General features: G+C 37.2%; 1 protein-coding gene across 2 annotated transcripts; it reads right to left on the bottom strand.

Annotated features, from left to right (window-relative positions):
- On the bottom strand, positions 1-15,901 carry arfgap2 (ADP-ribosylation factor GTPase activating protein 2). 2 transcript variants are annotated; one of them, XM_058750532.1, is made up of 18 exons: positions 15,883-15,901; positions 15,676-15,757; positions 14,648-14,766; positions 14,416-14,488; positions 14,175-14,306; positions 13,362-13,442; positions 9,160-9,265; positions 9,017-9,073; positions 8,557-8,601; positions 6,219-6,271; positions 3,701-3,837; positions 3,364-3,495; positions 3,051-3,179; positions 2,824-2,973; positions 2,450-2,576; positions 1,481-1,571; positions 1,226-1,347; positions 1-1,139 (listed from the first exon to the last, which is right to left on the bottom strand). In XM_058750532.1, exons 2-18 carry the CDS (start codon positions 15,745-15,747, stop codon positions 1,119-1,121), a joined length of 1,647 nt encoding a protein of 548 aa, XP_058606515.1. In that variant the 5' UTR covers positions 15,748-15,757; positions 15,883-15,901; the 3' UTR covers positions 1-1,118. The 2 variants fall into 2 exon arrangements, with proteins under 2 accessions (XP_058606515.1, XP_058606516.1); XM_058750533.1 differs by lacking the exon at positions 8,557-8,601.
- Between the last annotated feature and the right edge of the window lie 10 nt (positions 15,902-15,911).

The following is a 15,911-nucleotide window of genomic DNA, read 5'->3' as shown; positions in this document are numbered from 1 at the left end:
GTAGTTGGATTGTTGTTCTTTATTTTCAAATTTAACATTGGATACAAACGGACAGGCAGACAAATACCATTCGCCAGCTCCCGGTCTGGCATAAACCCAAAAGAAAAGAAAAGGAAGGCTGTAATGCATGTACTAGGAAACAATATTGCACATGCAGATTACCAGAAAACAGATGACAGTGGGTGAACTTTAAATTAAAAACAATTTTGTCAGCTGTCATTTTATCATCTAAACCGAGGGCGTCTTGCTAAATTGCCGTTGATTAAATCACATCGCTGTAAACCTCCTCAGGCCGCTTGGTTTCTTGAGCACTTTCTTTGTAGACACGAGTGAATGCTGGAAATCGGATACAGCACCAGTGTCTTCGGCTTATGCTGGCATGCAAAACAAACAGGGTTCAGTTTAAAATCATCGTTCCTGACAACTCAAACTCCAGGGATCACTCACACATCTGCATCCACAAAAAGCCTCGAGAACTCGTCCTTGACATGCCAGGACATATTGCACAATATTACTGTTATTTTATCACTTACTCACTCAAACTTCGTCAATGTAAAATCATGATAATGCATCAAAATCTAATAGATTGCATTTAGGAAATGGGCTCAAAATATTCCAAATGTATAAATATACCATATGGGTTCCCTTTCCTTGTTCACCGAATGAACCGAGGTCTTCGGATACCGTTAAAATACAAAAAGAAAGCCATGAGAACATATTAGCACTCTAAGTTTAGTTACACATTTAATTCCAGACAGAATACTTTTCAAATCCATACCTATTTGAAATCAAAGACCAGTACATGGCATAGAAAACAGGACCGTTATTTCGAACAGAAAGCACTGCAATTCTGAAAACAAACTTTACACTCTTCCCAGTGCCCCTGAAAATAAAACGAGAGTCCTCAAAAAGAAATTAAAATACTGTCAGCAAGAGTGTCTACAGTGGTCTGGGGAGAGATTGGGAGCTCCTGGGTCTTGGTCTTTCTCTCTCTCTCTCTCTCTCTCTCTCTCGCTCCCTCGCTCTCAGATGTGTGTTCATGTAGGAAAGACAGACCAGAGCCAATCAGCAGTGAGGTGCGTCCTGTAAAACTTCCGTTTCATTCAAATGCAGTCCTTTCAGTAAGATCCATAGCGATCCTGAACACGCACAATCAGATGGAGTTAATACAGCTGCTGTGGACGTAGTAAATATATACAGTCAAGACTGAAATGTGTGCGTTCACCTGAATGGTGTTCATAACTCCGTTAGCCAGCACTGCCATCTTCCCTGCAACAGTCTTCACGCCTTGCTTGAACTGGGCGATGTCAGGACCGGAGGGAAGCACGCTGTCAAATCCTGATGAGCCTACAGCAATGTACACGAACCAAACAGAGCGCCACAGTCATCTTAGATAATACGCCAACAAACATAAGACTTTTGTCCATTTTATAATCTAATTAGCATGAAGTAAACAGTAGCTGAAGACAGAAGTGTTTACCAGAGGAACGGACACTGCCGTCACCAAACAGGTCAGCAGAGCTGATGGAGGTGCTTCCAGACATGCCTTCTAGACGAGTCTTTGCTTCATACTAGGAGGGAATTATTATTATTTAAATTGTGTGTGTGTGTGTGTGTGTGTGTGTATGTATGTATATAATATATATATATATATATATATATATACACAAATTAAATAATTATAAATTTGCGGAACCTTTTGTAGATGCCATGATACATTACAATTTGGAGCAAGTTAGAATAAATTTTATTTATCAAGGACAAATTCAATTCTAAATTCATAATTCTGAAATTAATCCTGTATTTTTGTACTTCTATTCATCTTGAATACTAAAAAACAACAACAAAAAGAAGTGTCCACAAAATGTATATATTATATAAACATAAATTTTTATATAAAAGGCATATGTATTATGTATATTAGAAATAATTGTAAAACAATGAAAATATAAATATATAACATAATATAATGTATAAAACATTAACTGTGTGTGAGAAAATGTAAAATAATTGTCATTTTATATTATACAAACATATATTAAAATTCACCTATATATTAAAATGTCAAATAGAAATTATATTTATTAATAATAATGATCACTAACTAAATAAATATATAAATATATATATATATATATATATATATATATATATATATATATATATACATACATATATATATACACATACATACATATCTAATATATGAACATGAAATCGTTTACAATATTACATAATTACAGATCCAATATGTAAAAAAATTGTTTTTATATATATATATATATATATATATATATATATATATATATATATATATATATATATATATATATATATATATATATAATATTTATAGAAGAAAATAGAAAAAAAAAAAAAAAGGATGTGAAAAATTTGTCAGAACTGCCAGTCAAAGTCATAGAACTCAGCTCTAGTGGGCTCACTGTACCTCTGGGTTGCTCTCACGGCCGAAGAACATGTCCGATGAGATTGCTTTAGCATTGGCAAACTTCTGTCGTGCTTCACTGGACTCTGAGACTGGCACAGACACCTCAGGCTTCCGTCGGCTGGGCAACCTGAGACACATTGTGTCACGGGGTCATAAAACCGGCCACAAATCAAATCACTAGGCGTGTTCGACTTGAAGCGGCGCTGCGCAGAATGATCAGTGTATGACATCAAAGTGCTGCGAGAGGTATTCGAAAGCATAAGCGTCCGTCGGCTCTCGTGGGACTGTGATGTCATACACTGATCATTCTGCGCAGCGCCGCTTCAAGTCGAACACACCTACTGTCTACTGCATCAGGACGTTAGTCAACGAACCTTTCTCCGATTGGCTGGATGCTTGAGATGGTGACCTCACTCTCTTTAGGCTCCTCCTTCTCCAGAGCCCAGGAAGAGAACGAGGATCCTCCATCATTGTCCCACCGTGAGCCAAAGCTGTCTCCTGATGTGAAAGGGTTGTCCTTGTACCTGAGATCACAATGATTGATACAAATCACACACATGCAAACACACACATTCACAAATGCTGTCTGAAACTAACATACTTGGGCGGTCCGGAGGCGAAGCCGGGCTCATCAAACATGTCCAGCTTAGAGCGAGAAGAGGATTTGACTCCAACCGGGGTCTCCTGCTCGATCACCTGCATCTCAGCCATCACGGAATGAGAGACAGCACTGCGGACGATCAAAGTCACATCATGTCAGCCTCATTAAGTAGAATGTACAATAAAATTATCAAACAGACACATCGCTCAGCATCCTGGGCTATTAATCTGCTGCAGACAGTGATGTCATGCTTGAGGGGAGTGATGTAATTAACGTGACAGTGGTTTAATCGAGGTTGCCGCCGTGTCTTTACCTCCTGCTGCCGAATCCCATGCCCAGCCTCTCTGCCTGTTCCTTCTTCTTGCCCTCAAGGTTCTTCAGTTTCTTCTCCTCCAACTTCCTGTCAATCTCCAGCTCTTTGTAGGCCAGTCGCATTGAGGCCACTCTGTGAGAACGCAATCAGGAAAAAAAAACCTAAGCTATAGCTCTGATTGCACTGTTAGAGAAGCCACCATCTAACTCAAATATACACTTCACCATTCAATAGGTTCTAATCACAATCTTTTAAGAAAAAGCATTTCAGTTTTACAGCATCTGTAAATGTCCAAGATGTTCAAGAGATTCTGAATTTGTGGCATCTGGAGACTCACATGGACTCTTCGACTTGTTTCTTGGACTCAGCGACCTGTTCCTCTCTCATTTTCTCAGCCACCTGGGCTTGTTTTTCCACCTCAGTGAAGCTCTTGCTGCTCACCTTCTGGGCACCAAGACCCTTTTTAGCGCCAAGCTAAAATCAAAATGATAATCGAGTGTAAAGACAGTTATTACATTTTTAACAAAGTAGCACCTGCAAACATAATCACAAGTTTTGAGGTTGAACAACAGCACATGCTTCTATAGATGGTTTATATTTTATGTATATTATTTTATGTATTTACATAAAAGTACCCAATGAAATACATGAAAATACAAAACACATACTAAAAAATGTTTGTTTGTTTTTTTCAATCTATTTCTCTCTCTCTCAAATGCAATTATACATATACACAGTCATGGCCAAAAATATCGGCACCCTTGGTAAATATGATCAAAGGTGGCTGTGAAAATTTATCTGCATTGTTAATCCTTTTGATCTTTTATTTAAAAACACAAAAATCTAACCTTTCATTGGATAATAAAAATTTAAAATGGGGGGAAATGTCATTATGAAATAAATGTTTTTCTCAAATACACGTTGGACCATTATTAGCACCCCAAAAAAAATCTTACGAGTAAAATATCTCTGAAGTATATTCCCATTCATATTCACAATTTTGAGCACTCCAGGGTGATTATGAACATGAAATTATCCAGCCATGACTTCCTGTTTCACAGAAATATAAATAGGAGGGAAAACAAAGCCTAAATTCCCTTAATCATCCATCACAATGAGAAAAACCAAAGAACACATTTCTGACGTGCTGCAAAAGATAATTGAGCTTCACAAATTAGTGAAGTGGCTTTAAGAAAAGAGCTAGAGCAGTGAAAATTCCCATTTCCACCATCAGGGCAATAATTAAGAATTTCCAATCAACATAAAATGTTAGGAAACTGCCTGGAAGAGGACGTGTGTCTATATCATCCTAATGCACGGTGAGGAGGAGAGTTTGAGTGGCTAAAGACTCTCCAAAGACCACAGCTGGAGAACTGCAGAAAATAGTTGAGTCTCGGGGTCAGAAAACCTTAAAAAAAAGTGTGTTAAACAGCCCCTACATCACCACATGTTTGGGAGGCTCATCCAAAAACAAACTCCAGCATATTCAGTTATCAGACACGACTGGAACTTCAAATGGGTCTGGCTTCTATGGTCAGATGAAACTAAAAAATGAGCTTTTTAGCAGCAAACACTCAAGATGGGTTTGGTGAACAGAGATAAAAAGTACCCCATGTGTACAATGAAATATACTGCTGTATTTTTGATGTTGTGGGCCTATATTTCTGCTGGAGGTCCTGGACATCTTGTTTAGACACATGGCATCACTGATTCTATCAAATACCAACAGATAAAAAAATCAACAAGTGACTGACTCTGTTAGAAATCTTATAATGGGCCATGTTTGGATCTTCCAACCGTACAATAATCCAAACACTAACCTCTAAAACAACGCAAAACCGGGTCACTGAGCACAAAACCAAGCTTCTGCTGGCCATTCCAGTCCTCTGACCTGAACCCTGTAGAAAATGAGTGAACTGAAGAGAAGCACCAACATGGAGCTGTGAATCTAAAGGGTCTGGAGTGATTCTGGATGAAGGAATGGTCTCTGATCTCTCGTCAGGTGTCTGTAACCTCATCAGGCATTATAGGAGAACATTTAGAGCTGTTAAACTGGCAAATGGAGGTTTAAAAAAGTATTGAATAAAAGGGTGCCGTTAATTGTGGCCAATGTGTATTAGAGAAAAACATTTATTTCATAATGATATTTCCCCCCCATTTTAAAATTCTTATTATCCAGCGAAAGGTTAGGTTTTTGTGTATTTTTAAAATAAAAGATCAAAAGGATTAACAATGCAGATTAATTTTCACAGCCTTCTTTGATCTTTTTTACCAGGGTGCTGATATATTTGGCCATGACTGAGTGTGTATAATATATATATATATAAAATCAAATGAATGAGTGCTGTCAAATAAATAATCCTGATTAACCAGATCCAAAAAAGTTTTTGTGGGTGTACATAATGTGTGTGTACTGTGTATATTTATTATGTATATATACATACACATGCATGTATATATTTTGAAAATATTTAAATGTTTATATTTATATTCATATTATATATAAATATATTTAATATAAACATTTTCTTAAATATATACATGCATGTGTATGTATTTATATATACATAATAAATATACACGGTACACACACATATATTATGTAAACAAAAACTTAATTCTGGATGTGATTAATCTGGGTTTAGGACCAGACTAAGATTTCACAATGCAGCCATGTATGACTAAGGCAGAATCTGAATAATTATTGGTTTTCTTGATTTTTAGGCAGTGACACTGTTATAGCTTCTGTATCACGCTGCAAGGCTGACACCTACTGACAAAAACTGAACAGTGCAAGATCAGGAAGCACAATTCCCTTAACGGGAAGTGACTGAGAGCACTGATTGTTCACATACCCCTTTCTTCGCAGCGGCTGGCTTCTTCTTTCCAATAATGGAGGGTTTCACTTCTGAAAACAGACAGCATAGTCAGAGAAAAGTAAACAGGAAACTATTTCTTCCTAGATTATTCCAGAGAAGGATCATTAGTGCATGGCGATAGAGGCCACAGCCTACAGAAATATCATGCCGGCAAAGCCTAAGGAAAGGGAAGAGGTCACATCTCACACAATCAACTCTATTATCAGAGAAAGAGTGTTTAACGTGTACACATGAACACTGGGAACATCCATGCAGCGTTATTATTGCATATTGAACCAATGAGTTACATAATTTAGCAGAAAATTGGGACGTCTGGAAGCTCTGTGCTAAGACGAATGCTGAAATTTTACACCCACTGGATCCTGATCAACAATGAAAAGCCGCTCTAATCTCATTCCAGGGCATAAGTCAATCCAGACCGGAAAACACATCAGAAATACCACGGTATAAAGATCTGGGTCCAGACTGGAAAGTGCCTGAGATCTCTTTATGAGATTAGAAAACACTACATTACACTTTTTTTTAGTCAGTGAGCAACTTAATACACAAACTATGGGAAAGCTATGCCAATTTTGAGTTTAAGGAATAGCTCACACACAAAAAAAATACAATAATTATGAGACCAAACAGCTGATAAAAACATCACAATAATCCACACAATTGTTTTGTAAATGGTGTTTAATCTCTGCATATTTCTCTCCTGATTCAGAAAAGATGACTTTTACTGAAGAAAGCAATACTACGGATAGAGGACTCTTTTTGAAGAAAAAAAAAAGAAGGTTTGATGCATTTGTTTCTTAAAGACGCGAGATGTTAATTGATGGACTGGACTGTAGTGGTGTGGATTATTGTAATGTTTTTATCAGCTGTTTAGACTCTCATTCTGACGGCACCCATTCACTGCAGAGAATCCACTGGTGAGCAAGTGATGTAATGCTGAATTTTTCTGTATCTGTTCAAATGAAGAAACAAACTTGGGCCACAAAAAGTGGTGCAGTGACACAACCTGCCCCAAGGTATGAGTAAGAATTGGTAAATACTGCGTGAAGAATAATTTTTCAGTATATAGGTTAGTTCTGCTATATGTACAGATACTAGGGAGGTCAATAGTAGCAGAAATGCTTGTAGTCGTTAAAACGATCAATTCCAAGCAATGTTTCAGGCTCAACAGAAGTGCAGCCCAAAGTACTGTATACTTCGGTTTTCGTGTTTTAAACTATAAGAATAGTATGAATATGAATAAAGTATAAATGAAGTGCACAGCCAAATTTTGCATACTCTGTATGCCCAGATCACACATGTTAAACAACAATGGACTCGTTCCACATTTCTTGGATTCTCAGAAAGGTGATATAGCGGTGAATGGAAACAACAACAAATATAGCTTTGGGGTTCCTATTTTCCCCAAAAGCAAAAGAAAAAAAAAATATCCATGATAGTGTTTCTGTGACATTACAAAAGAAAAAAATGAAAGATTGATTACATTGGGCAGAACAGAGAAAGATGTCAAATCTGTCATCACTCCCTCAGCCAAGTGTTAAAAACACCCACACAGCAGCAGCAGCTAGTCTTCTAATATTCATTCCCAAGGTAATATAAAACAAAGTATAGTGTTATAAATTTACATAATTTTTTTGATGACAATATATAAAAAATTGGCTGGATTTATTATGTTAACTGAGGAAACGCATTATCAGTCTGTGAAAAGGATCCATAAACTACAGGAGACAGCAACAACTATAGACAGCCATGTTGACGAGAGCTTGTGTAAGGGAATTACGAGATATTCACAACTCTAGTTTAAGGGAGTACAAAGACATTTTTTTTGCATAAGAAATGAGCAATAAATTTCACATACACTGGACAAGGATGAACCTATCCTAGTCTCTTTTAAAGGCTATGATTTCAGCTGTATGCATGCATTCGTGTCAAAACTGGATTATACTTCGGGCTTTAAGCTCTATTAACAGCATATATTTCATAATGTTGATCAGCACTGAATTTCTCAATTTTAAATTAAATCAAATCCCAGTCAATTGTGTAAGTGCAATACATACACAGTCCCTGATGACACCCTGAATAGATTTGAATCGGTAAGAAAATTCATTATTATTTAAAAGCAGTAGACTATTTTTACAGTAACACCAAGCTTATAAAATATGAGCAGTTTTGCAGTAATATTATGTTAAAGAGAAAGGGGTGGAGCCAAAGCGGCGCACACACTCAAATTAAGTGTCAGTCAAGCGCAGAACCATGCTGCTTCATTCTGATCAGCCAATAGGCATCCTGCCATTAAAAAAAACATTCAAATCACCTTTAGGAGACTCAGACTCTTCAGATGTCAATCTCATTGAGTCGTCTACATTAACAAAACAGACAGCAGGCTTTCAATTCATTTGCAAAGAATGTTGCACAACTACATTTACTGGCTTGTTATTACACATAAAAATTATTTTGAAAAGACTTAAGTATGTAGTTATGCATTTGTCATTTATAAAGTGTTTTTTTTTTTAAAGCATCATATCACTTTTTTTTGTGAAGATTTCATTCTTTCTGTTGTCCATGAAGAAGGTTGGTATATGGAATACTTCATTAGTTTTTCAAACAGGTCCTGGAGCTTGACTTACTTAAGTGATTCAATGTTTGGTGAGAAAGTACTTCCAAAATAATATAGGGAATTGGGTGATGAAAGGAGAAACAGAAACATGGGGAAGTTGTGATGATAATATACATTCTGCCTGAGCACTCAAACACACAATCCGGCAAACACTCACCTATCGTGGCTTTAGGACTTGTGCTCAGTCCTTCAATGCTTGGACCCTCTTCAGACTCTGCATCACATGGACAAGAAATGATTAAATGTCAAAGTACTGACAATGAAATGCATGCGTTATGATGTGTAATGCGGTACACTCACGAGTGCTGGGCTCTGAACTCTTAGGATTGCTCTGCTCCAGTTGAGGGGTTATGGCTCCATTTTCATCTGTTAGGGATGGGGACGCCATGTCCCAACTGTTGGCAGGCTGCAGGTAAGAGAACAATTATCAAATTTCACACATCAAGCCATTATAATAATGGCATATCTGCATGAGCACAACATTAATGAGATAGTTGGTTACACTTTATTTTAAGGTCCAATTCTCACTATTAACAAACCATTAAAGGGGGGGGTACAATGATGTTTCATGCATTCAGAGTTGTTTACACTGTTAAAGAGTTGGATTCTCATGCTAAGCATGGACAAAGTTTCAAAAAACTATTTGGAAGTATGACGGAGTATTTCTGTGCCAAAAATCTTCCTTCCAGGTTCGTACAAGTTTCGGAAAGTTTTTTCAATCATGGCTCTTCCTTACGTAATGAAGGGTGGAACTCCTTATATGGGAATTTCTCCCGGAAGAGCGCGCCCGCGCACACATCAACCAGAGTGAGAGCAAAAGCGTGCCAAATCAACACGCTTCATCCGACAGCGCTGCACGGGACTCGCTCGGGAAGAATGTCTCTAAAGAAGTGTGTTTTTGGTTGTAAGTTAAAGATAACGTTGTTCAGCTACCCAAAAGAACCCAGCGTTACGTGAACAGTGGATGCAGTTTGTTTTTCTGGGCAGCAATGGAGTTTCTCAAGTGTGTTTGTTGACGACCGTTTTATAAACAAGGCCCAGTTCAACGCTGGATTTTCACATTGTTTGATACTGAAAGATGGAGCAGTTTCAGCTATAAAAGATCCCGGTCATGATTCAGAACTGCAGACGGTAAGTCAAATGGCATCAAATGTTGGTGATCGGCGCTCAAATGCTCGTTACTCTTTAGCTCCGCCCACAGTGTGCCTCCAGGAGCTCGGCTGTTTTCAGATAGAATCGTGAAACTGTATCTTTCTTGTTGTAAATATGATAAAACTAAAGACTTTTTGGAGATATGAAGGATGCAGTACTACTCCATAGGTACTGAAGATTAACATGAGATTGGGTGAAACTGTGTGTGTTATGCTTTAACTACGACTTTTGCCTCAAACTACTAATTTGTTGCTTATTAATAGTTGGTAATGTAGTTAAGTTTAGGTACTGGGTAGGATTAGGGATGTAGAATATGGTCATGCAGAATGTGCGCTTTATAAGCACTAATAAACAGCCAATGTTATAAATAGGCTAGGGCTGGGCGGTATATTGAGTTTGTACGATATATCGATAGATTCTTTATAAGTGATACGGTATGAAGCAATACCGTTAATATCGATATACAGTAGTTTGATACGAGCGCATCTGAAAAAATATCTAGGGAGTAGTGTTGTCAAAAGACCTGGTACTTCGGTATCAAGTCGGTACTAAAAAAATGAAAACGTCATGGTACCAGGTTTTTTTTTTTTTAAGTACCGGTGGTACCGAGTACCCAGTCAACCCGGTTCTTGACGCATACGGCCATATGATTTCCGCGATGCAGAAAACGCAGACGGAATCGCGGCATCCAGTTATAAAAACGGAATTTACAGTCACAGAATTTGTCAAAGTTTGGATGAATTAATCAAAAGTAGGTCATTACACTTAAATCAAATCACGACATGGACTAGTATCTGTAAATATTAAGCTGCAAAAGTCGATTCAGATATGAATCCCCCATGTTCTGCGAGTCTCTGTGTGAATGAGTGAATGGCAGAGACGCGCGTTTTGTTTTGTTTTTTTACTACACACACTGAAGCGCGTGTTTCAGCATCTGCCGTCTCAGTGAGGACATGAATACATAAACATCTACAGAACTGCTCTGAGAGTCACTTCACGACCATTTTACCGTTTCATTTGAGTAAAACCAGCGTCATATCATATAGCTACACACAGAAATTTAAAGGTATTCACGGCAACCCGTCAAAATAAAAGTTTCTTAAAGACATTGTGCCAGAAATATATTATTATTTAGTAGAATGTATGTGATACTATTACTACTGTTGAAAACATAATAATAATAATTTTTAAAGAAATAAATCACACAATATTTCTTCCATATTTTAAATTCTAATAGTAAATACCCTTTATTTACCAAAAAAATTAAATGTGTTTAAATTTCATTAATTAAAAGACAAATTAAATGTGTGTGAAACTTTACTGTTTTTCATACTTTTATTACTTATGACATCATTGCCTTTTGAAGTTTAATCCAGCTGTATCGCGATTCTTGTCTTTCCATCCCCAACTTTAAGACCTCTTGAAATTATAATTAAGACTTTTCTTATACCATTTAACATTTAAAATTTTTATGGCCGTAAATTTTATACAAGTAAATTGAGAGGTTTTTAAGGACCCACAGTATTTAAGTTAGCCTGCTTGGCAGGGCAGTGATACAGTTTGGTAGCCCAACTGGAAAACGCAATAACCCCACGATTTTGCGAGCCCTGGGTTTCCTCAGTTTTTTAAAGAAAAGTCAACTGATCGCTTTTTACAGTGTTAGTTTGGGCTCCTCCTCAATGCAACCTATAGAAATGTTGTCAAATCTCTCACACATCCAGTCAGTTTTTGCATTTTTTATCATGTAGACAACAGGTTAAGTAAAAATATTAAGCAAGAGCGAATAAATATAGCAAAATGCTCCTCTTTATAATTATTTTTCTAGCTGACTGATGAGCTTATGGATGGCCAGTGGTTAGGTATTGTTACGTGGCATTGTTTACAAGCTTTTCAGTTTGACACAGAATGAAAGATTACATGAAACAATTCAATAAGTGTAGGCTCTCTTATAAAATAGCCTACCTTTTGATATTAATTCACATTCATTTCATACTATAATAGAGAAAGATATAATGGGTTCACTTGCCGCTTGAACTGAGGCGCTAAAGCGATTGCGCCTGCCGCATTAAAGAGCGGCAAAACCGTATTTATTTTATGAATTTTGTTATGAATTTGGCAGAACGTTAAAGCTGATACTTTGTTTATTAAAAAGTAACAAAGCACAAAGCTTATTGTGATTACTGGACGGCAAGTGCGCTGCAAACAGGCTAATATGAAGTTCACGCATTTACAGAACTCAGCATATAGACTAAAGATCTTGATAACAAGAAGCCATATTAGTAATGATTATAAACGAGAATTGTTAACGATATTGCCAATATCCACACAGCTGACAGCTTTACCTGTTGAAGTTTGTTCAAGTTGTGCATGAAATAGACACTGCTTTTCTGCACTTTCACTTTGCACGTCTCCGTCGTTTTGATCTCTCGCGCTGCACAACTGAGCTGCGTTTAGCAGGCATTTCGGCAGAGATTTATTTATTTATTCCTTTATTTAACCAGGGGAGGTCATATTGAGACTATAGTCTCTTTTGCAAAAAGATGAGGATTGTTTGAAACTCCTTTTTTCCATTAAAACTTTGATGTGCATCGTCTCAGTTTAATACGTGGACATAAAAGATGTGATCGCAAAACAATCAGGAAAAAAAAAAATCAAATCATAACATAGTCGCCATTGCGTCCTCAGCAAAAACTTCTCTCGCAAATTAATATTTTTGGTCGCAAATGCGACCGTTTTAATCGCAGTTTGGAGCCCTGTAATATATGCCTACATGCTTACATTCACTTTATTTGTTTAATCCAAATACAAAATACCGATATATATATATATATATATATATATATATACCATATACCCAAAAAATACCGAGATATTAATTTTTGCTCACATCGCCCAGCCCTAAAACAGGCATGCGAATAAACAACTAATTAATAGTGAGAATTGGTCCCTATACTAAAGTGTTAACAGATAGTTCACCTGAAACATCAAGCGCATCATAAATACTTAACTTGATTACTGATTTAATATTTTAAAGCTTAGGAGAACCAGAAAAAAAGCATTAATAGTGTTACTATTACTTTCCAAAATTGGCAAAAAAAATACTGAGAGACTGATTACGTTGGTCAGAAGAGAGAAAGATGTCATCTGTTGCAAAGTCTGTGAAAAGGGGTTCAATAAATAATTCCCTGATATTTCTAGGTTTCTCTGTCTGTGAGAATCCTGTTACCAGGTTAACTGGTCCACCGTGAATAGTCAGTCAAAGTCTTTTTTTTTAAAAAAACAAAAAAACACATAAGACATAAAAACTAATTTACAATTTACAATTCAAAATGCACAACTCTGTGTCCTACCTGTGTGTGCTCGTCAAAGAAGTCAGTCTCTCTCTTCTCCACAGGTGATGGCTGAGCACAGCCTGCGTTGTCAATCCACAGCTGAATGAAAAAAATTAAAAAATACAATCTAAATATATGTCCTGAATGCAGACCTCCAAATACACACTGGTTGTCTGTTGTGATTTCATAACTAGCGAGTCTGGGAAGATAAAGCTAATGAATACTGTGTAACGTGGAGTTTGTTCAGTGACTCAAGTTCAAAGTTTATTCAGTATCACAAACACCACAGCTGCATATAAAGAGATGTAATCCAAATATATCTTGCATTACATTAGATAAATAAACAGCAACATAAATTACAATATATGCCAATCACATATATATTAAGATAGGCTAAAGTGCAAGTGGTTCACAATTAGTAGGTTGCATGTCTGTTGTCAACATCAAAAAGCATGCATTCAATCAAACTCATCCATGAAAGCACTATTCAAGACAAAAGAATATATGACCCATTGAATACAAGTTCACTTGCAACAAGGATAAACATGGTTTGTGATAACCACAAATGTGTGGTTCTCTAAATTACTGGGGTTTCGAAACTAAACATTTAGGATACTTATAAACACAGGCCTGTTGTAATACAAATTACGCATCATGTCCAATGTAAAATCTTGAAGCAAAGCCAGTTCGAAAGACTCTGCTTTTAGCGCATGTTAACAGCATGATGCTGAAATATATTTTAATAACCAATGCTGACAACAAATCCACGGGGGCATAGTTCATTTTCTAGGCAGCGATAATGCTGGAACAGTATGAGATTGGTACACTCACATCAGTGCCATACTTGGAGAGCGCAGCGTTGGCAAGCTGTCGAATCTTCTCTCTGTACATCTGAGCCGCACGACTGTTATACTTCGCATTGGTGTCGTTGGTGGTACAGCCATGCTGGCGGAAAAACCCCATCTGTGCTCAAAGGAAACATGGGAGTGACGATGTACAGTGTCTACAGTACAGGTTAAGCTTTAAAGGCAGAACTGCATGCATATTATAGGGTAGGAAAAGAAGAACTAACCGCGTTGGCATTTCCTCCAACCTGCATACATCTCAGCTGAAACCAGCTCCAGTTGGAATCCAGCTCTGTGGATCTGAAAAGACAATATTCCACACTTTAACTCACCCTCTAACTCTTGCCTAACGAACGAATGTGACATTCTGTAGCACCACGGATGAATAAAAACTTTGACAGACATTCACATGACAGCATAACTGAATAAGAGAGAAACACAATAGAGATTCAGACTGACCTGATAAAGCTCAAGTGCACTCCCAAGGAGCGATGTATCCCAGAACAGTCGATGCACAGAAACACTCCATATGAAATACTGGCCCAACTCGGGTTCTTAGCGGCACAGTCAAAGCAGGCCTGAAAGCAAACATACCATTCATTACATTTCCTTCATAAAAAAAAAAAACTCTAATGTACAGTGTTAAAAAAATAATAATAATTCCAGTGCTCAAAATGACAATTTCCTCATATGTCCGGGTTTCCAATGACCATGGGCTCCATACTATTAAATGGCTGAAAGACAGCGGACAAACAGATGTTCTAACATCTGGTTCAAACATGTTCATAAAAACTCAATAATACTTTCGGCAAAGTATGAAGGAACGCACTAAGGAATTAACAAACATTATATAAGGCTTAACGTATTATTAGTTTATGAACTGTACAGTCTGCTGACAAATATAGACACACACGCCCACACATATATGTACACGCATGCATGCATATATATATATATATGTTTGTTTGTTTGTTTGTATGTATGTGTAATTGAAGTTTCAAGATACTTCTAACTAATCTATATGTACATTAATTCGCGATCCCATGCCCTAATATACATATTTTACAAATATGAATGAGTTTGATCCATCTTTGGGACACTCTACCCAGGAATCTCCGTGGGTTTTGAGGTACATTATTACAGGATGAGTCATTTTCCATCGCCACTGCGTCATTCTACTGAAACAGACAGAGCTGGTAAACCCGCAATCAAGTGATTTCTTTCTAGACAGAATGATCCTTTAGTCGGAATAGCTTGTTAATATTAAGTCATTAGTGTCTGACAGCTGGAAACAGGTGTGTTTTTCAGGTGTGATGTTGACAGCAAACACGATGTGTTTGACGGGACCCAGGCCCCATCAGCACCGGCTTAGCGACAAACAAATGACACGTAATCCCACACGAAACGAACACATGGATGTCTCTGAATAGACTGGAACGATAATGAAAACCTTCACAGACACATTTCAATAAGACCTGCTGTGTTACCTTGTTTGTGGGTATGGAGCGCAAACGTTTAAAAATGGTGAGAATTTCTGTCTTGTTCGGTTCCGACGCCATCTTGCCAACTGAGCAGAGTGAAAACAGAAACCACAGAAGATTAAACGGCCGGCAGGAAGTGATGTTTGTGGAAAATACCGGTCGCTTGACGAGGCTCAAATACAAATGTAATAAAAAGGTGAAAATACATATACTATTAATGAGTTTATTTTATTCCCTACTGC

The sequence above is a fragment of the Onychostoma macrolepis genome, chromosome 18 (genome assembly GCF_012432095.1).
Source record: "Onychostoma macrolepis isolate SWU-2019 chromosome 18, ASM1243209v1, whole genome shotgun sequence".
Classification (NCBI taxonomy): Eukaryota; Metazoa; Chordata; class Actinopteri; order Cypriniformes; family Cyprinidae; genus Onychostoma; species Onychostoma macrolepis.
The sequence above is the reverse complement of the archived record's forward strand: the minus strand, read 5'-3'. Positions and strand labels throughout refer to the sequence as shown.